At 38.7% G+C, this 21,382-nt stretch overlaps 1 protein-coding gene across 23 annotated transcripts in view; it reads left to right on the plus strand.

Moving 5' to 3' along the window:
• The first annotated feature begins 2,443 nt into the window (after window positions 1-2,443).
• The window catches only part of kif1aa (kinesin family member 1Aa), a 50,951-nt gene continuing 32,012 nt past the window's right edge, over window positions 2,444-21,382 (plus strand). For 13 of the 23 annotated variants that reach the window (XM_084920369.1, XM_084920371.1, XM_084920373.1 and 10 more), the window contains exons 1-14: window positions 2,447-2,785; window positions 5,329-5,486; window positions 13,796-13,869; window positions 14,002-14,184; window positions 14,273-14,338; window positions 14,426-14,604; window positions 15,919-16,030; window positions 16,310-16,387; window positions 16,505-16,570; window positions 16,662-16,679; window positions 16,790-16,868; window positions 17,224-17,302; window positions 17,582-17,724; window positions 19,117-19,155. In XM_084920369.1, the coding sequence (XP_084776495.1) occupies window positions 5,381-5,486; window positions 13,796-13,869; window positions 14,002-14,184; window positions 14,273-14,338; window positions 14,426-14,604; window positions 15,919-16,030; window positions 16,310-16,387; window positions 16,505-16,570; window positions 16,662-16,679; window positions 16,790-16,868; window positions 17,224-17,302; window positions 17,582-17,724; window positions 19,117-19,155 (1,222 nt within the window). In that variant the 5' untranslated portion in view covers window positions 2,447-2,785; window positions 5,329-5,380. Of the gene's footprint in view, window positions 2,786-5,328; window positions 5,487-13,795; window positions 13,870-14,001; window positions 14,185-14,272; window positions 14,339-14,425; window positions 14,605-15,918; window positions 16,031-16,309; window positions 16,388-16,504; window positions 16,571-16,661; window positions 16,680-16,789; window positions 16,869-17,223; window positions 17,303-17,581; window positions 17,725-19,116; window positions 19,156-21,382 lie in introns of all 23 variants that reach the window. The other 10 variants (XM_084920367.1, XM_084920368.1, XM_084920372.1 and 7 more) reach the window with 5 other exon arrangements.

Below are 21,382 nucleotides of genomic sequence, written 5' to 3' on the forward strand. Positions count from 1 at the left end.
GTAGGAATGGTAGGACTGTGCAAAGAGCAAGGTCACAAAATTGCATTGTGTTTCACTGAGGCTGAAACCTGAGCAGTTAAAGTATCCTTCCACCAGACAAAGAGTTCCTGTTGACTGCCTTTTACTGCCTAAACCTTTTTGCAAATTGCTGCAAATTATTTTCAGGAAGAAAAAAAAGAATTTGTTCAGAAAGCTGCTCCTGAGATGCCAAATTATAAAATTCATTTTTTTAAAATACACACATAAGATTTTTTTAACTATACACACTGGCTGTCAGTGAAAATAAAATGTATTGATCTGTTAGCATCGAGCTTTACAGGCACTAAATCTTCATTGTCCAGTAGCAGGATCCTGTCATCTTTTTTTGCCAGTGATGTAGGGTGTCTACACATTCCCCTAACAAATAAAAGCTCCCCGGTTTGATCCCAGGAGGAGGCACAAGTCTCTTTCAGGGCTGTGTCGACTCAAATATGCAAAGTTACCTGCTGTGGCGACGCCGTGTGAATAAAGGAGCAGCTGAAAGAAGCTTCTTCTTCTCTCATCTCTGTTATCAACCTGATGCTAAAGTACATCCACAAAACATCTCTCTCCAGGTACTTTATCTGCTCTTTTTTCTCTGTTTCTGATTAAATAGTTCTGCTTTAGTAGATATGATTTAGTTTCTCAGTGAAATTACTTAATTATTCTTTATTATTAGTGGTCGATGAAAATGAATTATATGAAGAAGATTCAAATTCGTCATAAGACACAGAAAGAGCACTAGTAAAGGTTAGTAAAGGCATTCTTATGGACTCAGGGGCCTCTTATTTACCACTTTTAGTACCAATTCAGACGAAAACTGAGGTTATTGTAGACAGTCCTAAAATTCTTAGAAATATGGTTTCTGGGCAGATACCTCCAGCAGCACTGAGGGGAACCTTGGAGTCATTTTTGACCACAATATGTCCTTCGATGTACACATTAAGCAAAAATAACTGCTCTCTGTCAACAGTGCTAAATTGTAAACATCCAGTCACTATAACTGCATTTAAAATTCTTCTTCTCACATGCAAAATCTTGAATAATAAGACCACATCTTATCTTAAACCTTATATTATATTATTATCCCAATAGAGCACTTCACGCTCAGACCGCAGGCTTATTTGCGGATATTTAAAAGTAGAATGGGAGGTACAGGCTTCAGCTGTCAGACCCCCTTTTCTGACAACTCTTAACTAAGAGGATCCAGCTGTGTGGTGTGTGGCGTAAATGCTTTCAAATGTAATAAATAAGGCACTTGTAGAAAAAAATGCTGCTGTGCATATTAAATGGAGTATTTATTTGTCAAATAGGCATACTGTCACTCCTTAGTCAGTAAATTTGAAAAAATAAAGCTAGAATGATGAGTTTTTGAATTTTCATTCATTCCATCTGATGGAAATTGTGTGTTTATCTGAGTATCTCTCTGAAGCAGACAGTGTTTTTCTGCCTGTAAAAACGGTCCTCTCTCTCAAGGAAAATTTAACTGAAATTTTATTGATCAATGAAAAACATAATATGACATCAGTGCTTCTTACTGCGATGAGTCAAAATCTCTATATTTTGGGAAAATGCAATTAATATAATTATAAAGCTGAGACTCATTAAGTTCACTTCATGGAACTGAGTCATGGTTGTCAAAAAGTGTCTTAATCTGTGCTTTTTCTGTTTCAGATGTTCTAATCCACAGAACATGGGTGGAATTAAGGTATGACAAATCGTCCAGAAATGATAGTTTTCACATATTTTCATTTTTTTCAAGAAGCTACATATAAGTGGAAACTAAAGTGTGTGTTGCATGTCTTAAAATAATACATACATAGGTGCATGTGCATTTAGCTGCTTCCTTTTCAAAAGGAAGGTCAAAAAACAAACTGCACGTATTGTTTGTTTAGCAATCAACGTTTATTATTTGCTCCAGTAAAATACAGCGACACACTTTAAAACTGCAATGCGGAAACAAAAATCGTTGTCATAAATAAACACATCTCAAGAAAAATAAAACATTAGGGCCTTATATTGTTGTTTTCTGCTGTGATGCCGTTCCCGAGGCCTGGCTCTACTCTAAGAAGCTGTATTGGATGTTTCAGTGAACACTCAGTTTCCATGCGCGGCGACCTGCTTTGTGCCACTTGTCTCCTCTCGGCTTGATGTCCCTGATCTGACCTACTAAACCTTACAAGTACAACACCGTTTGTGTGTCCTCACATGCACTGCTTCCAAAACAATCCTCCAAGTAATCCAGGCTGATTTTACCCCTCGAGAAAAACACTAATTCCCCAGTTATCCGCGAGTTTTACCTTTAATAAAAGGGTTTTCTCTATTACAGCTTTCATAAGAGGTCATAAACGGGATACTAATCCCACTCCCTGCCTCCGCCTCTCCCTCTCTCTCTCTTCCCACTACTGCATTGATGCTGTTACCTCCCTCGGTGATGATGTCACTGGCTCAGTGGAGCTCGAGCATCCTTGCCAAAGACAGGGAGACAACAGAGCCGTTTTGATCGCTTCGGCCGAACATCCCAAGCTGCCTTTCCGTTTTCCTTGAGTCCCCACTGGCAGTCACGGGTGGAGGAAGAGGAGGTACAGGTACAAGGCACCAGCAGGCGGTGACCTCCTCAGCCCTTCATGGAGAAGGGAAGCTGTTAGCAGGGGCAGTGCCAGACCTGGAGGAGAGCAGCGGAGGTGGTGGTGGTGTCCGCGGAGCTGGACAATAAAACAGACGAGCACGACAAATCGAGCCAATTCACGTTATTGGCATTGCCGAGGTAGGGCGGCTTTTTTTTCAGTGTTTCCATTGTCACAGTGCTGATGCAGTTTTAATGAAGCAGCCTTTATTTACTTAGTGTTAAATCTCCTGGGGAGAGATGGGCTTAGGGTGCGGCCATTGAAGAGGCTGTCATTGTCGGGAAAAAGGCAGCCTAGAGCGATACAGAGACATTAAAGCTGCTGTCTGACACCAGCTATGTGCTGTCATGTTATTTAACTGCGTCTATTTTTAATAAAGAGGCTTTTATTTGTGTGAGCAGGACGGCAGCAATAAATGCACTGTCATTGGGGGAAAGGTGAGGTAGACGTGTGCGCTAAAGTGTTGTGTCATAACGCCAAAAGCTGCTGAAATGACGCAATAAATGATGTTTTTATCAAGTCAAAATGGTCAGTTTAAGCTTAATAACGACAGTGTCCATGACTTGCGTTTTATGGACCTGCTGCCATCCTGAAAAACAAAGTTGTTTGTTTTTTAAAAGCATTTAATAAATTCACAGTTACCTAATCAATAAGGAAAATTTGCCTAAAGTCTTGTCAAAAACATTATGTGCATTACTTTAGTCTTTGTCACTGGGAAAATGGTGGCCGCCCAGCTGAGCTCCATCATCAGCTGATTGGTGTGTGAGCAGATTATGACCATGGATGTTATGTGGAAAGGGGAAAAAAAGAAGTGAAAATATATTTTAACAAGATGCACAAGTTGCACTGTGACATGATTAATATTTTCCATTTCAGATAACAAAACCAGAGTCGATTTATGGCACACCTTGTACGCCATTCGCTCCTTTTCATTTATTAATCCTGATTTTTAGCCTGCAGTCAGTTCACACCTGTTTTGCTGTTGTACCTATGTTCCCTGCATGCATCTTGCGAGTGAATCTGTTCAGGTGCCAGCTGGATAGGATGTACCAGGAATCGGGGTGACACAGCAGATTTACATTCAGTGATGAAAGACAATCTGAGTCACGAACACGCTCTGAGTATTGGTACCAAATCTGACGTGATCCCAAATCTTAGACATCAGTTGAGTAAAAGAAATGACAGACTCTCTTATTAATATTCATAGCTGTACCTGATGCAGCATCACTGAAATCTAATTGTATCATAGCGCTCGCTGTCAAGCTTATTGATAACCACATTAAAAATTTTGATGATGAGTCATGCTTGTACTTGATCCACCCACCACACACTAAAATCTATTGAATGTAATTTTTTTGCCTTTTGAGTGACTGCGTAATGAGTCGTTGGTGAAATGGAGCTTCTGAATGGAGCCAGACCCTGGATTTGTGGCTGGTTTCAGTGCCATTGTCATCCAGAGAAACAGCCTGACATTTAGCTGCTGCTGCACTTCTTTTGTTACAGCTTGCTTTATTATCCATTACTCCCCTGGCTGTAGCTGACCATGCATGGTCTTTTCATGTTACAGCCACTTAGCCCTGCCCTACGCTATTGTTCCAGTCTCATCAACCGCAAGATGCAATATTCCAACTTTACAATTTCTAACAAAATAATGCAAAAATAAGACAACATTTGTAATATTATGCAAACAGAGCACATGCTAGAAAAGTCTGCTATGGCATGACGATCACTTATGAACTGATGGATGTTTATAAAACCAGTAAATCTAGTAATAAGGACAGTCGTTCCCGACCTTTTACCGGCCTGGGAAATGGACTCAAGTATCCCTTCTTCACAATGTTAAAATTAGAACTGTACTTTTACTAAACTGTACAGAATAGCTAATTATAATAGTTGATATTAAACATGACCAACAATTGAAATAATGAGGTCATCAGGCATTCAAGAAATTCATGTGAGCAGAAAGCTTGATTTTTTTTAGATTGATCTATCATATCGAGGCCCCACCCATTTGCTTTTCACATGCTCTTTTTGCGAGGGGCAGCCAATCAGAAGAATGCTGGCTTATTAGGATACTGGATAAACGTTGATGATCCCACTCCCTCCGCTGAAAAGTAGTTAAAATTACTTTTAGTTGTTTTAACGCTTTAGACATTTTTTATCTAATTTTAAGCTTTCAGCTCCCCATTTATCAGTCGTGTAAGCTGGCCTAACTTTTTGTCTGTGGTTAAGCTTTTTGCCCATTTGACAGTTCATCACTGCATTTTATGTGGTCTTAAACATGAACAAAGTTTCAGATAATTGATCAGTGTATGTACAAGTAATCCCTTTGAGCCCACAGCTGTAAACAGTCAGCTTTTTTACCCTTAGATCCTGATGATGTCATCGTGAGGGGATTTGAATTTGAAATATGGCAGAAAATATACTACTAACTGTACTCTGTTTCAGTCTTCCTTCTCTACTCTTTAGTGACTTTATGACTATAACTTATATATTCAGATCACGTATGCATTCCTTTTGCCGTCCTGTTTCTACTGCTTATCCATTACTTTGAATTAGCTGTTAAAATGCTGCTTAAGCCTGTTGCAGTTTCTGGGTTTCTTGGGGAGTGGTTTGCACATTAGTTTTTAGTTTAGTATTGGCAGCAACTCAGTTGTAATTCATATTCTCCTCCTTTCAACAGACTTGCAGACCAGCATTACAGAAAGCACCCAAGGTGCTAAGAAGACAGCACCATGGCAGGGGCCTCTGTGAAGGTGGCGGTGCGGGTCCGCCCCTTCAATTCTAGGGAGATTGAGAAAGATAGCAAACTGATCATTCAGATGTCTGGAAACACCACTAGTAAGTACTCTAACTAGGATTTTTTCATAGAACTGTGGTTTTACTGAAAAAAGTGCATGTTTTTTATTATCTTCAAGGCTGACTTATACAGTGAAGTAAAACTGTAATTAAGTCTGACAGATGTTTGCTTAACCTGGGGGAGGCTTCTTCTTCCACGAGGCATTAAGCACAAGGTTTTCCAGCTGTAGCTCACCTCGACCTTTAACCTTTCTGTGCGGTTGGATTACTGAACCATTAATTTCCTCTGTACATGTAAGGCGTATTTCAAGACACATCAAATTAGCAACATTTTATAGAGACTCAGACTCAGTTTCTGTGGGAGCAAACCTTTTTCCTGCCTCAGACAAAATGTGATCTAACTGAACTTGTTTGAGACAATATGTAATTACTACAGGGTCCACCTTTTCAGCAGCTAAACAGAGCAAGCAGTGAAGGATTTAGCACATCACCAGCTTTGCAAATCAGTTGAACATCACGTGTTAGGCGACATAATCTTCTCATTTATTTTGTAGAAGTCCTGCTATTTATGAATACAGATTAAAAATTATTCCTTCTTCACCATTTTATAATTAATCTTTCTGTTCAAGTATATGCAGTGAACAATTTTGTTATAATCCAAAACCAGCCACATTAATTTTCCTAGGAAACCTGCTCTGTAAGTTTCCTTCACTTTTAAAAAAACATGTACTTAAGAGCAGCACACATTCATAGATTTAACAGAGGACTGAGCGAAGAGACTGGAAAGACACTCGATATGTAGTCTGCTTAGCAAGGTAAAGCCGTTTGTCAATAATTGATGAGACTTCCTAAAATATTTACCGTTTGGCCTAATTTAGGCATCTCCCTCCTCCCTGCTCATGTCACGGGTGGCCTTTCTGGGCCGTCATATTTTTATGTGGGATGGTGTTTAAAGACTCGCAGCGTGATGGTTTGAAATTTTTTTTACTGTACAGTAGGAGTGATGTTACTTCGTTTGGCTTCCTTCTCTGTTTCTATGGCAGTGAACAATAAGTGTTTGCCTACTTCAGCAGTGTAAACATAGACCAGAAGTACCGGAGTCCATTGGGAATAAACTGGCAGCGTGTGGAGTGATAAAAAGTCCTTGAAGATGTACTGTTTTAAGCCATCTGTGAATTTGATTTTTAATCACACAAATCCCTTTTTTTATGTTTTTATCCATGACATTATCCACACACATGTAAATTTAAAACACTTCACGAACACTGCCATCATTGTGTAACACTGTTTAAAGCTTGTCTTAAAAAGTGCTTTACAGTAAATTGCTTTGCAAAGATCACAAAAATCAACTAGTCGAACGAATACTAGGGTCTCACACTTCAGCTAGAAATCATTTAAACCAAGAAATAATCAGGTTTATAACTTTCCTGAGGAGGTTTATTCCATAGGTTTTGGGCCCTGCCCACAAATTCTCTGTCTCCTTGAGATTTCAACGGCACCTCTGGTTCAGATAAAACAATCGTGGTGATAACTTTGGTCTTGGTTCTAATACAGCGATCTACTTTAATCTAGTATAACACAGGTTACTGAAAAAGGTATAGTCAGACCTGCATGTGGGCAAATATGGAAGCATTTGTGTTTGATTTGTCTAATTCTGATCAGAAATTCAAGACGACCTTCTAACAAAGTGGCTGCTGCTATGAGCTAGATCTGATGTCCAGCCCACAGGAGCTGCAGCTTGAAATAATGCACTGCTCAAAAACCAAAGCAAGTGCTAATAAATTAGATGAATGCAATATGAGTTTTTGTAGCAGAGGCTTGCTTCTGTTGTTCTCCAGCAGAAAGAAACAATGGGGGATTTTCAGCCACCTGCCCTATAAAGTTTATTAAAACCACAGTGGGGCTTGCAATAAATATATGCAGTATGCTTTCTGAATTTCATATTGTGTTGATGCGTTAATCTGGAAAAAGATACACATTAATCCATTTATTCTTACATATTAAAAGGAAGTCACCACTTTATGTCATATATAGGTGTGAATTTATCATATTTCTCTTTCAGTTATTTTTCCTAAAACCCAGACTTTAAACATCCTGTCAACACTTTTAAGAAGCTTCACGTTTTTCAGATGCACAAAGCTGCTTTCAGTGAGACTGCTGGTCTTTCAGTGGAGCAGATTGTTCTCTTCCAAACTGAGTCAATAGCTCTGGATGTGGGCTGGAGGATGTGAGCAGGCTGATGTCATGAAAAAGCCCATTGGTTGCAGTGTCTGGAGGGGATAGAGAATCGGGGTATAAATGCCCCCTTGTCTCTCTGTAGTCTGGGTTGAAGAAAGGGAAAAGACGAAGGAGTTCTGGATTTTGTGTGTGCGTGTCTCTCGCTTCTTTGTGCTCCCTGACATTCATGTGTGGGTCAATAGCCCAGTTCCCACAAAGCAGGAGAATGGCAGTAATCTTGTTGTCTGATAGAAGTTCCCTCCCACGCCGACCTTAATTAAGATGCAGGGGAAAGACCTGAAGGAATAAGGGGCCTCTCTATAGACGACTACTTGCTGCAAATACTCTGTAGATTTCTGTTAATTTTGCTGCAGAAAAGTTATGAAGACATCAAAATTTTCACCATCGCAACATACCAGTTAGTAATATATATAAAAGCAAGAGATCTAATCAGGTATATGAGTGTAGATGCATTACTTTAACATGCATTTGGTGGTTTCTTTCACATGTGTTCATGCATTATATCCCATTTGGACTATATTCCAAAAAAATTGCAGTTTCTCATTCAAGTAGCATGAGCTTAGCAGTGCACTGCACTAAGGATATGAATTGCATATTGAAATTGGCTGCAGCCTAAACCTTGATGCTCTTTCATAGGCAGCAGGAAGTGAATAGAGTAGTTTAAAAGCCTGTGGGAAAACAGCCATGATTCTCACTTGGTTTATGACCTTGTTAACCACTGTTATGGTGACTTTATGGTCTGATTGCTATTTGAAATTGTTCTTTAGTGCATCATAATGGTGATCTAAATCATCATCTCCATTAGAGTAAAATAGACACCAAAGCAGGGTATTCTTTAAAGCGTTTAGGATTGACACTCAGACATTGACCCCTCCCTTGTTTCAAAGATGATAACAACAAACTTGAACTTAAAAACAGGGGTGAAATTCCCAGTATTCCCCATTCTATTTATTATTCAGCATTGTGACTTTTTTTTTGTGACAGTATATCTAATATCTAACGTCTTTTTGAGAGAAAATGTGGATTCATGCCTTTTCTTCATCTGTGTAGTAAAAACCCTCATTACCATAATGATTACTGCTCTTTTATGTAAAAGTGCGTCATGCAAAGACTCGTTTGACAGTCAGACTTCATAAACTCAGATATAAATCAGCAAACAGCTGCTGCGGCTGAATATAGTATCTATGTGGCTTTCCTCCAGTCCCTGTCAGTGAGTTCATATCCCCTCTTTCAGACCTGCTGACGCAACCACATTTCCTCTTCTATTGACTGGGGCAGGTCAGCCGTGACAGTCCTGAGCAGCATCACTCAGTCACAATTATGAAGACCTAGCAGCTATGACAAAGACAAACATGGAATGTGCAGTAAAAGGATACTGAAAACATGACAGAAGGGCAACTGAAATTAACCTCGAGCAGATAATCGCTGCTATAATTAGGAAAAACGACGAGGAATGTGGGCGTTCCTGACAGATACAGTGATGAGTGAAGGCATTTGATAAAGTGGGAAACTTTAAAACTGGGCCACCTGATCAGCATGAGCAGTACTATTTTCAGTCACAGTTACGTAAAAAGATTATTTGATGTTATTAGGGAAATATTAGGAAAATATAAAACATATGGAATGCTCAAAATTGGAATACAGTGTAGTGGTATTCTTTTAAAATACACAGCTATAAGAATACAGTGTTGCGAGTACATTTTAAGGTGGTAAACATTTGCAAAAAGATTAAACAAAAACAGTAAACAGTAATTAATTTTTTTGCCCAATAAGAATAAATGATTTATAAAGAAATATAGATTCAACATTGTAAATATAGACTGTTAGTGTAAATCATACACTGTTGTTTTAATAAATCAAATTACATTAACTTAAAATATTTTGTTATCACATGCCGGTTTTTACAGTTCAGTTAATTACCTCCATGCAAAAACTGAATTAGAAACAGCTTTTATTGAGGTATTTGATTACCAAGATATCTTATGTGTATAGTAAAAATGAATGGCAGTGGCCCTGGTGTATACTTTATGTTGATAAATGTATCGATTGGGCTTTTACTTCAAAACACTCCAGACGTGGTGACAAAGACGGAAGAAAATGAACTGCTCGCTTTTCTCGTCTAATTGTCTGCACTTAATGACGGGTCATCAATTAAATCTACAGCTAAAAATTAAAAAGTGCTTCCATCATAAAAAGGGAAGATAGATGGCAAAAGTGGATACGGTAAGGGTTGAAGGAGGTCTCCTCTGAGTGCTTGAAATGACGCAGAAACCGTCCTATGGTGGAGAGATAAGCGATGATCACTGGAAGAGATACCTCAGCTATTGATCTTAAACACTCAGTCCTGCTCCCGTGTCTCACTGCAGCCCTCATATATGGTCGGTTAGTAAATTAGTTTCAACAATTACTCAGTCAGAAATTCTCTTTTTGTTTGTGGCTACTTTCAGAAAAACGTTTCATTGCAAATAAAAACCTTACATGCATTTAACAAGCTTGGTTAGGATAGTATAAAAGAAGTCTGTACCCGTGCAGTCTGCAAAGGCGGTACCCGGTACTTCCGCTCTGATGGTAATTCGTGCTGCCAGTCACCACCACTCCAAAGTAATTACCTTATCTGAATGCAAGACACTCTTGTATTCTGTGCTTAAGTAGGGATGCAGAGGGCTCATCTTGTATGAATCACAGCGCTGTTGAAGATGAGTAAGTTTAGAGAGGATGTCATATAGCGAAGGCTTCTGGGCAATAATGAAATCTTGGTTTTTTGTGTTTTTTTAATTTTAGAGGTTTGATAAAGCAGCACGGTGGCACGGTGGTTAGCACTGTTGCCGCACAGCAAGAAGGTCCTGAGTTCAATTCCACCATCAGGCCGGGGGTCTTTCTGTGTGGAGTTTGCATGTTCTCCCCGTGTTTGCGTGGGTTCCCTCCGGGTACTCCGGCTTCCTCCCACCGTCCAAAGACATGCAGCTTGTGGGGATAGGTTAATTGGATAATCCAAATTGCCACTAGGTGTGAATGTGAGTGCGAATGGTTGTCTGTCCCTGTGTGTTGGCCCTGTGACAGACTGGCGACCTGTCCAGGGTGTACCCCGCCTCTCGCCCTATGACAGCTGAGATAGGCTCCAGCGCCCCCCACGACCCTGAAAAGGATAAGCGGAAGCGAATGGATGGATGGTTTGATAAAGTAGTTCATGTCTCCTTTCAGTTATTTACCGAGTGAGTGAATCCAGAGTTTGTAAAACCAGATCAGCGTTTTCTGTCAGAATGGACAGTTTCCTGATTGTGTAATATTTAGGTAATATTTACTATATACCCAGTTAAAAGCAATAAGTAATGTGACTACTAATACTGCTTAGTGAAATATGTCAGAAAAGGAAATTACTGCATAATAAAAGATGCAACACAGAATAAGCTGCAGCGAAGCAGCACAAACTCCTTCGCTGCTACGTAGGAACTGTCTTTTGTTTCGGCAGCTGTTATTTTTTAAAATTTGTAACCCTTTTTTAACCCTTATTTAAATAAGAAGTAAATGTAGAGAGATTAGTAATCTCCTTTGGGAGAGCATCCTGTTTCAGATAGGCAGCATTAGCAGAGCATGTTTTCCGATGGTGGGAGAAGCCGGAGATTCTGGAGAATATCCGCACAGACGGGCAGAACATGTTTGTGTGACAGAAGCAGCACAGGCAAGAGTGCTAAACATTAATAATAATTAGTGAGCAGTCTAGATTTGTGATGGTCAGCAGCAAGATACGATGATGATATGATGAATGAGGATTATTTTTTAACTTTCAGCCAGGTTTAACTTTAACCAAACCTAAGCAGGCCAAAAATCCTAAAACATTGTGGAAGGTGAAAAATGGACAAAAGAAGAACATATTTCTTTAAAACTGCATATTTTAAGTGTATTGACGTTGATTGAAGATCCTCTCTTCGAATGTCCTTATGGTTCTCGAAATTGTTTCTGTTAGCAGCAAATACAGACTACACTGCTTGGATAAGTATGACAAATATGAGGACTGTAGTACATCTATGTTCATATCTGGCCTTCTTCCAGAGTACCAGGATGAGTCACGGCCAGTAAGTGAAGTCTCATCTCTTAGTCATGGCGAGGATTAGATCTGAAATCTGAAACCCAAGTCAGCCACACTGGCCTATATTTCATAGCTGGGAACAGTAGCAGTGTAGAGAGGAAATAAAACTGTGTACACTTACTTGAGCTCGTACTTAGCTCTGGGCCTTTTCCTCTTTTATCGACCGCATCTGCATTAGTAGATAAAATGGTCTGGAGCCCAGGGAGCAGGGAGGAAGCATCATGTTGGCACCAAGACCAAATGAGATATGTGGGCACACCAACATGTGGAGTAGTATTCATGCCAAAAACAAAAAACAAACTAACCTTGATTTCATTGTGTCTGCTGAGTTTGGACAAATCAGGGTGAAACTGTTTGATGCACAGCAAAAAAAAAATCTCAAGAAATAATTTGTGTATCTAATATTTTACGTTGTGTTTATATTGTAATGTCTACAAATGAAAAACAAGCACAATAATATTATCAAAAGGTTTTACGTGTAACTTGAAATATTGTTTTCCCCAAATATGTGTTTTTCCACAAGTTAAATCTATAAAAAGCTGTAATTAGTCCTTTGGTTCGAAGTGCAAAACCTTTTCCACTCAAAATACTTTAAATACTCTATGCTTTATTTTTGAAACCAGTGTATCATCATCATGTCGATCAGGCCTCGGGGCAGACATCCTTAACATGATGTTAGATTAGCCATCAGTACAATATGATTTAATTATAAATCACTGTTTAACTGGATTTTCTTGAGTTGTCGTCATTCTGAGGATCAGACTGTTAGTGCTTATTCCAAAATCAAATTTTGGCTGCAGAGATGTCTGCCTTCTCTTGAATGTAATGAAAATGTAAAAATCTGGTGTATTTTGGTGCTCAAAACTTGAAAAAAAAATGCATTTAAATAACTCAACATCTCTTACTAAAATATTGAAATACTTATTTTAAAAAAAAATCACAGCTTTTGATGTGAACAGTGTCATGTAGGAACTATCCTTTCCACCATCTTCAATGACCAACATCAGCTGAGAGGAAACTCCATTAATATTTAAACCCAGCCTGTCTTCATGAGAAGATACACGTTTCCTACTTCCTGCACAAAATCTTCACAATAAGGTTTTGGCACTTTTTTTGAGTAACTACATCATGAAACATTGAGTATTTCAGATGTATTTTTTGTTTGTTTATTCCGTTATATTTAACAGAAACCAGGCATCTCTGCAGTCAATATCTCGAAAACTGGGCAACCTTCACCAAAACAGTCTGGATGAAAAAAAAAGCAATTCAATCTGGAGGGAAAAAATGATTTAGGGCGAATTGTCCCTTTAATCTGGGATGAAGTTATACGCTATCAATATGCATACGCTGTGTGAATACACTGTTTAATGGGGAGAAGGCATTTCCTGTTTGAGTACCGAGATGGATGCTTAAATAGCTCATGGAGGATTTGTGATTTACAGAACAGCTGGCAGACACAGGAAGACATAAAAGCATATAGACACTTCACTGGCCTTCTGGGAAGACTGAAAGTTATAACACTGACAAAGGTGGAATTTATTGGAGGGCTACCAAAGGTCAGCGGAGCCTGACAGATTACAGCTAAAAGCGGCTGGTTGTTTCAAGCTGTATGCTGTTGAAAGATGAGCTGAGCGCAAGGTGTCCTAGAAAAGTGCTGACAGATAACAAAATAACTGGCCTTTTTGCCTGTTTCTCAACTGGTTTACCTCATTGACTGGCTGACGGTGTGTGACCTCAGCCTTTGATTTAACAAATATTGGATTTTACACTTTGACATGGTCTCCAATGCCTTCTGTTTGGTCCTCTTCTGGATGAAGTGTTCCAATGTGATGCGTTTCTGTAATGAATTTATGTAGGCCAAGCCCAATAACTTAATCCCAAAGGTAGCTGTTGGTGCAGAAAGGAGAGGTGACTGAAACCTTTCCAGCTCTACTAGCACAACATGATACTAACCCAGCTCAGATCCAGTTTCACATGGGTGGTTCTCACCCTCCCTCTGACCCATGTTCCTTGTCCTGTCTTTCAGCCATCATCAACCCCAAGCAGGCCAAAGACAACAAGAGCTTCAACTTTGATTACTCCTACTGGTCTCACACTTCGGTAAGTCATCCGTGCACCCCCGGAGCCCAAACACAACGCATCTACATATTTTCATCAGTTTTGGATTTATTTGTTCAAGCCTTACAAGACATTTTTAGTCTTAAATGACCAATTATTGATCTCTGTCCACAGCCCGAAGATGTCAATTATGCATCTCAGAAGCAAGTGTACAAAGACATCGGAGAGGAAATGTTGCTTCATGCCTTTGAAGGCTACAACGTCTGCATCTTTGCATATGGTCAGACGGGTGCAGGCAAGTCCTACACCATGATGGGGAAACAGGACGTGAAGGATCAGCAAGGAATTATTCCCCTGGTACTGACACACTTTGATTAATTTAACAGGGCACATAATAAATTAAATAATTTATCTTTTTGCGGATTATTATGTTTTCCTCTTCCAGCTGTGTGAAGACCTTTTTACAAAGATAAATGATAATACAGACAACAGCATGTCCTACTCAGTAGAGGTGAGTGTGGGCGCCCCTCCTGTTTATACAGTGGATTCAGACCTCGCATCTGTTATAAATGTTCAATCAACTGTCAATTTGAAACAGGTAAGCTACATGGAAATCTACTGTGAGCGTGTGCGGGACTTGCTGAACCCAAAAAACAAAGGGCACCTGCGTGTGCGAGAGCATCCTCTAATGGGACCTTATGTGGAGGACCTGTCCAAGCTGGCTGTCACCTCCTACAATGACATCCAGGACCTGATGGATTCTGGCAACAAGGCTAGGTGATGTAGTCAACTATTTCTCGAGTCTCAGGAAAAGGCAGTGAACCACAGGAGGAGTGCTAAGTTAGCACGTTAGCTTGGTTAGCAAGTAGTGTAAACTGCCATAAACTGTGTGAGTGCAACACTAAGGACACATATACCTGCTAATTAACAACAAAACAGAAGCACAAACTTGTTAAGCGAGGTGTTCCTCACAGCAGGGCTTATTATTCAACAGATATTTACATAAAAATGTTCCAAAAGGTACAAAGAACACAAACAGGGTTGGAAGATGCAGTTCAGTAGCGACTCCAGTTAATAGAAATTGAAGGACTAAGTTATATAACAGTTTACCTCATGGACAGTTGTTATGGAGGCTGGTTTTCCTCGACACATGTTTCTGTTGTGATATTGCATTTTAACATTGCAGTCTATGTGGATTAACTCACTTTTGAAGGAAGTTTTAAGTGGCTGTTTGGGGAACTGCAAATTCTATTTAGCTCTATTTTAGCTCCAGAGGAAATGAAATGAATGAAAGGGCTAATCAAAGAGAGACTCCATTGATTTTAGTCACTTTCTTTCTCTCTTAAAGTAACTGCACACAAGATATGAGGTTTGCAATAAGGAATACTCTAATGAAATGTATGTTTGTGGTGCACTATAAAAATGTCAGATGCATTGCTTAGCTAATACAGGCTCCAGGTTTTTCCATTCATAATTCTAGATTGGTTATGATTGTGAGATATTAAACGTCTCTCTTGTTCTTAGACTCTGAGGTTTTTGATTTTGGCTGTAGAATTGGTTGAAATTCCCCCAAAAAATGATTTTAGGGCTTAAGGAACTAAACCTAAACATCGTGGCTTTTCGTGCTTTAGTTTTGACCCCTTTTTAAAAATCTGTCTTGCATAGAAGGATGGATACATCCACTCGGATCATCTATGAATGCATACAGTGAAAACAGAAGGGAAATGAAGGGAACGTTAACAGTCAATATCAATTTAAATATTTATATATAAATATTAAAACAACAATAGACACAGGAAAAAATGAATGATCAAAATAAAACAGGAAGCATGAAGATGGGAAGTGTCATAAGGTTTGGGGGATAAAACACAAGCACAGTGACCATGACGTTTACCTAAACATAGCTGCTGTTACACTAAATATACTTTTTTAAAAATACGCTTTATATATAACTACCTATTTCTACTTTGAATAGTGTTTTATGAGTGTGTCATATAAAAAAACATTTTCATTAAATTATACTTAAACCCACATCCTGCTGGCTAAAATCTGAACTGTACAAAGTAATTAAAATTCATTGTCTCTGTGCAGGACTGTGGCTGCCACCAACATGAATGAGACAAGCAGTCGCTCGCACGCCGTCTTCAACATCATATTCACCCAGAAACGCCACGACACAGAGATGGATAACACTACCGAGAAGGTAGAGGATTTTTATCTGATCCTCACTGAATTTGTTTAACATCGAGTTGCTGTCTCGGTTTATCTGCCCTCTGACTGATGACGCTGATTTAAGTCTTGATGGGACGTGGAAATCAATGACTCCTTGAAGGTCATGAGGATAATTCTTAAGCTGTTTTTTTTAATAAGGCCCGTCTCTATAATAAAGATGAATGCCTATTGATTTTTTTTTGTGTTGTTGAAAGCCCATGTGTTGCATCTTATTAATTGGATTCTACTGATTTGGTGTGTGCTGTTTTAGGTCAGTAAAATCAGTTTGGTGGATTTGGCTGGCAGTGAGAGGGCCGATTCTACCGGAGCCAAAGGGACCAGGCTAAAGGTGAAAACACTACAAAAAAAAATCTTAAATCATGTTTATTTATCTGACTAAATCCATGTTAAAGCAGTCTGTGCTTACTGTCATCGTAATCCTTATCTGCCTACTGTTCTGTCACAGGAAGGAGCAAATATCAACAAATCTCTAACCACGCTGGGGAAAGTCATCTCTGCTTTGGCAGAAGTGGTCTGTATTAACCATTTGTTGTATTTTTTAAGATGAAGTCGATTTTGTGTTGGATAAAAATTACAGTTTCCACTGTCTCATTTCATTTTAGGACTCTGGGCCGAATAAGGTAAGTGATTTACATGTTATTATCCTAATTCATTATTTATTTGAACCTATAGTAAACACAGAAAAAAATAATTCATGCTGATTTTTTGTGTGTCTTTTATTTATAAACAGAATAAAAAGAAGAAAAAGGCAGAAAGCTTCATTCCATACCGAGATTCAGTTTTGACTTGGCTACTGAGAGAAAATTTGGGTATGAACACCGTTTTTCAAAGGCATCGAATGTATCTAATTTTTCTAACATCACTGTGATATGTAAAAGAATCCCTCCAGAAAATCATGCGTCTGAACCCCAAAAGCTAATCACTTTTACATTTTAATGCAAACCACAACTTTTCTGTTAAATGTAAGATTTATATTGTACATATGTAATTGTACTATATGTAATCAAATTACATTTTTTGGGTGTAGCAAAATCTAAATTTTAACTTCTTGTTCAGACAGAGTGTTTTCCTATTTTCCTGACACCACATTCATGCAGAACTAGTGACAATCAAGTACACATTCTGAACTCAAAGCATAAATTTACATCTGTTCTTCTCTGTCAGGGGGAAATTCTCGAACTGCGATGGTTGCTGCTCTGAGTCCAGCTGATATCAACTACGATGAGACCCTTAGCACGCTCAGGTAAACAGAGCAGACAGCACATTTTGTGCTGCAGATTTTTCCTCCCACACAGCTGGTGAATGTTGCTTTGAAGGACACCGGTGTCGGTGAAATGCAGGCATTGTGTAATCCATGTTTCCCTCAGAGGCTTGCCTCACTTTCACACTTCAAACATCCTTCACGGGTTGCAGCTGCAGCTCCGGGCTGCAGAAACGGGGATGTCGGGGGAATTATGAATGTGTATATATGTGTGTGTTTCTCCTCACACACCTGTGTCTCAGTGATCTTTTGCATTCCCAGGTATGCTGACCGTGCCAAACAGATTCGCTGTAACGCTGTCATTAACGAGGATCCCAACAACCGATTGGTGCGTGAGCTGAAGGAGGAGGTGTCTCGCCTGAAAGAGCTCCTCTTTGCTCAAGGCCTGGGTGACATCATTGAGAGTAAGGGACCATTCATTGGATTTATGTGCCCATTATCTGTAGATTGAATTTTAAATTATTCATAATGGTCTTGGACCCTTTTTTTAAGAGTCAGCCTCAGCTCAGCCCACTCACAAACAAATTTGTTCTCCCTGTGCTCACAGAAGCCGTGATGTACTCACAGACATGTTGATCTGTTCAAATAGACCAAGAAGCAAATTAAGAACCAGCCAGGGCAATAAAATCAGTGGGAAGAAGTTAATGAAAATGAATAGATAGCAAGTGGTTTCAGACAGCAGTAGGACCAAACTTGGCACGAATGCATTATTCTCCCATTTGTGTCTAAAAACAGGCTGGAAAAAATGGTGTAGGCGTTGTTTCTAGCATTAGCATCTGAAGCTAACACATCATACCAGCTATGTGCTATGTAAGAGGAAATGTTTTGCCTCCACTCCTGTCCTTAGACAGGCAGGGTGCTCTTACATAAATAACACGGCACAAGTTATACATCTCCTTATATTGGGAAGTGAATTCATCTTGATTAGGTATCATCTCAGTAGCACTTTTTTATGTCAGAAACCATTACAGATACCACAGCCTCAGTTATCCACAAGCACCGATATCATATTCCCTTTCTTAGGCACCTGAACAGTTTATAGTGTGTTTGGTGGAACATAAACCTTTTGGATGAGCTGTACAGCAAACCATATATTTGTTCAAATCATTTAAAAATGGTCAAAAAAAACAAATATGGTCAAGAGTTCCAGCTCGGTAATGTAAAACAGCATCAGCAGGAGAATCCTAGCAGCCTGTTTGCACAAAGACACAAAGTTGAACAGTTGATTTATAGTAGAAAAATTATCTATAGAGGGTAAAACTGTTTTGTAACTGGCTGTAAACATTTTTGAATATATGAATATTTTAACATGGGATTGACTCATTTTTGGAGCCAGCTTCAGGGTGACATTAAAGGAACTGCAGTTTTTGATACTTCGTTAGAGGTTGATGCTCACTCATGACTCACCTCTCCTATGCATTAGCTTAGACTATATTACACTTGTTTTTCCCAAAATGTAATCCACTAATTTTGGTTAATTTCTATAATTATATATATATATATAAGTTATAAAGTATATATAATTTTGGCCAGAACATATAGTATTAGCTCATTGCATCTCTAATATTGATACCACTTTTACTGCAGTACTGCAAACAGATGTATTAGATGGATGTTATATTATTTTGAAACCATGCACAGTTCCTTTCCCAGAGAAAGATCAGGATTAATGTTTGGAGCGCATAGAGCATATTAAGACTGCAGTGCTCAGGTGTTCACCAATAGCTAAATGAACATTTTTACCTGTGGAGAATTTAACTAAAGGTGTTGTGCTGTCTCTCTGTCTCTTCTCCCAGCATATCGAGCGTCTGGTGCTGATATCGAGGGTTTGAAATGTGTGTTTTCTGTTTCTTGCTTTCTGGCTCTGCAGCTTAGAATCGCAGCTGATTAATGTGGCAGTGTTAAAGTGGTTTTTCAGTGTTCTCTGCAGCACCAATGGAACTGTTCTGATTGTTTTACATGATTTTTAGTGAAACGCGAGAAGCTAATGTTAATGAAATACAAACAGCATGTTTTCCATCCCTATTCAGGCTTTGCTATTTTATGGTGCTGTAGAGATCTGAGTATGACTTTATAGATGCACTGATAGGTCAGCGGAGCAATATAGTATGGAAGCTTGTGCACCATAATGGGATTCATTTCATCTTTAATTTCCCTGACGTAGAAATTGTGACATCCATTTCCCCTGGCAGGTCTGTCTGTGTACGACGTGCTTTATTTTTCTGGCAAGAAAACACACATATCACATAAAAAGATTTAATGACACATGCAATGCAGTGCAGTAAAGAATTAAATCCCCTAATATATTCTAAGCAACATATTCACAAAGCATTTAAAAAATAGATAACGATGTAATAAAAATTTTAATAAACCTCAATAAACAAACTTAAAAGTTTGGATGTTGTGAGAAAACAGAATGCAATAATTTGCAAATCTCATAAATATATTTTTATTTTCAATTAACAAAATAAAACATTCTAAGAAAAAGATGACCTCATCTTGAACTTGATGGCAGCAGCACAATCAAAAACGTTGGATAGGGTGATTTCCCACTGTGTAGCATCCCCTCTTCTTTTAACAAAACCCTATAAATGTGCGGGAGCCGAGGAGAGCAGCTGCTACACTCTTAACAGGAAAACGTTCCTTCCTTGTCTGATTGAGGATTATAGTCCTGTTATTAACCTGTTGCCAGTTAACCTTATTAGCAGCGATATTTCCCTTAATTTTCTAGCCTTTTGTTTCTTCCTTCCAAATATTCTCATGAAAGAGTAAAAAGTCTCAGTTTAAATATTTAGTGTTCTGGGGTTACTGGAATATGCGTTTATGAGATTTGAAAATCATGCTGCCTTTATCTCCATTTCAAACATTATTCCAGGTGTTTTTTGTTCGTATTTTACAATGAATAAATTAAAGAAAACGTACAGTATAGTTGGTCAATAGTAGCAATGTAATTTGAACAGAAGTAAGCTATGTATTTTTAAAAATTATAGGACAGCTTAGTATGTTTATTAAGGTCTTTTTAAAGACCACACTGGCAGCAGTACATATAAAAAAATGTTTTTATCCTGTTTTAGCTATAACGCTATACAAAAGTGGACCAGGTGAAGCATTCGTGATATAACACCTTTCCTGTGTTAGATCCCTAAGTTCTCAAGTTCCCTAAAAAAGGTAATTTATAATATGATATTGCATTAATTTAAGTGAGGCTCAATGTAAAAAATAGAACTTTTAAGAGAAAGAAAATGTCTCTACTTTAAAAAGATATTTGGATAATTACCTTGTTACATTTCCCTTTACAGTTTACGAATCATCAGTCTGTCAACGCCTGTTGGCAGGCAGGATAACAGGGCACAGAGGAACGATAAGATGAGGGTGATGATGTAGTCTTCAGACATATAATCACTTACATAATAGTGGATCTTTTAGGTCTTCTGCACTTTTCATGCCATAGATTTTTACAGTCTTTCCATAATACACAACTTAATTAACCGCAGAGGCAATATTATGTGATCAATCTTGGCGAGCCGAAGCCTGTCCAGATGGATGGGTGTGATACACTTGGCCAGTTTATTGCTCTGTGTTGCCATAGCAGCAGCAGCAAGGTTGTTATTATTGCTTTCTGCTCAGGCCTTTCAGGTGCCACGATAAAACCAAGATAAATCTTTGAACAGAAAAATATAAGGGGCCCTTTTTTATGTGTTACTTTAATAATAGATTTACCCAGAAATTTCATTCAAAGCTAATCAGACAAACTCATCGCTGTGTCTGATCCTCTACCAGAGAAATGGATTTCTGCTTCCAGTAATTTGTTTGACATTAATAATTTCAGCAAAGCATGCTGAGCAGTAAATGCATCTTGCTGCTTTTAGATAATAATCTTAATTGAGAGTTCTGGCTTTCTAATGTTCTGTGCAGAAAATAAGACGCCATTAAAAATGAGTCATCATGTTTGTGCACACAGGCTCTGCAGAGCTCACGTACTTTGTTGTTTTCCATAACTGATGACAGTTTTTAATTTTTTGGTAGAGATGCTTGAATGGGAATGAGTAATGGAAATCTTTT

The sequence above is a fragment of the Perissodus microlepis genome, chromosome 23 (assembly GCF_051167445.1).
Source record: "Perissodus microlepis isolate ML-2025 ecotype Zambia chromosome 23, ASM5116744v1, whole genome shotgun sequence".
In the NCBI taxonomy this organism is placed as follows: domain Eukaryota; kingdom Metazoa; phylum Chordata; class Actinopteri; order Cichliformes; family Cichlidae; genus Perissodus; species Perissodus microlepis.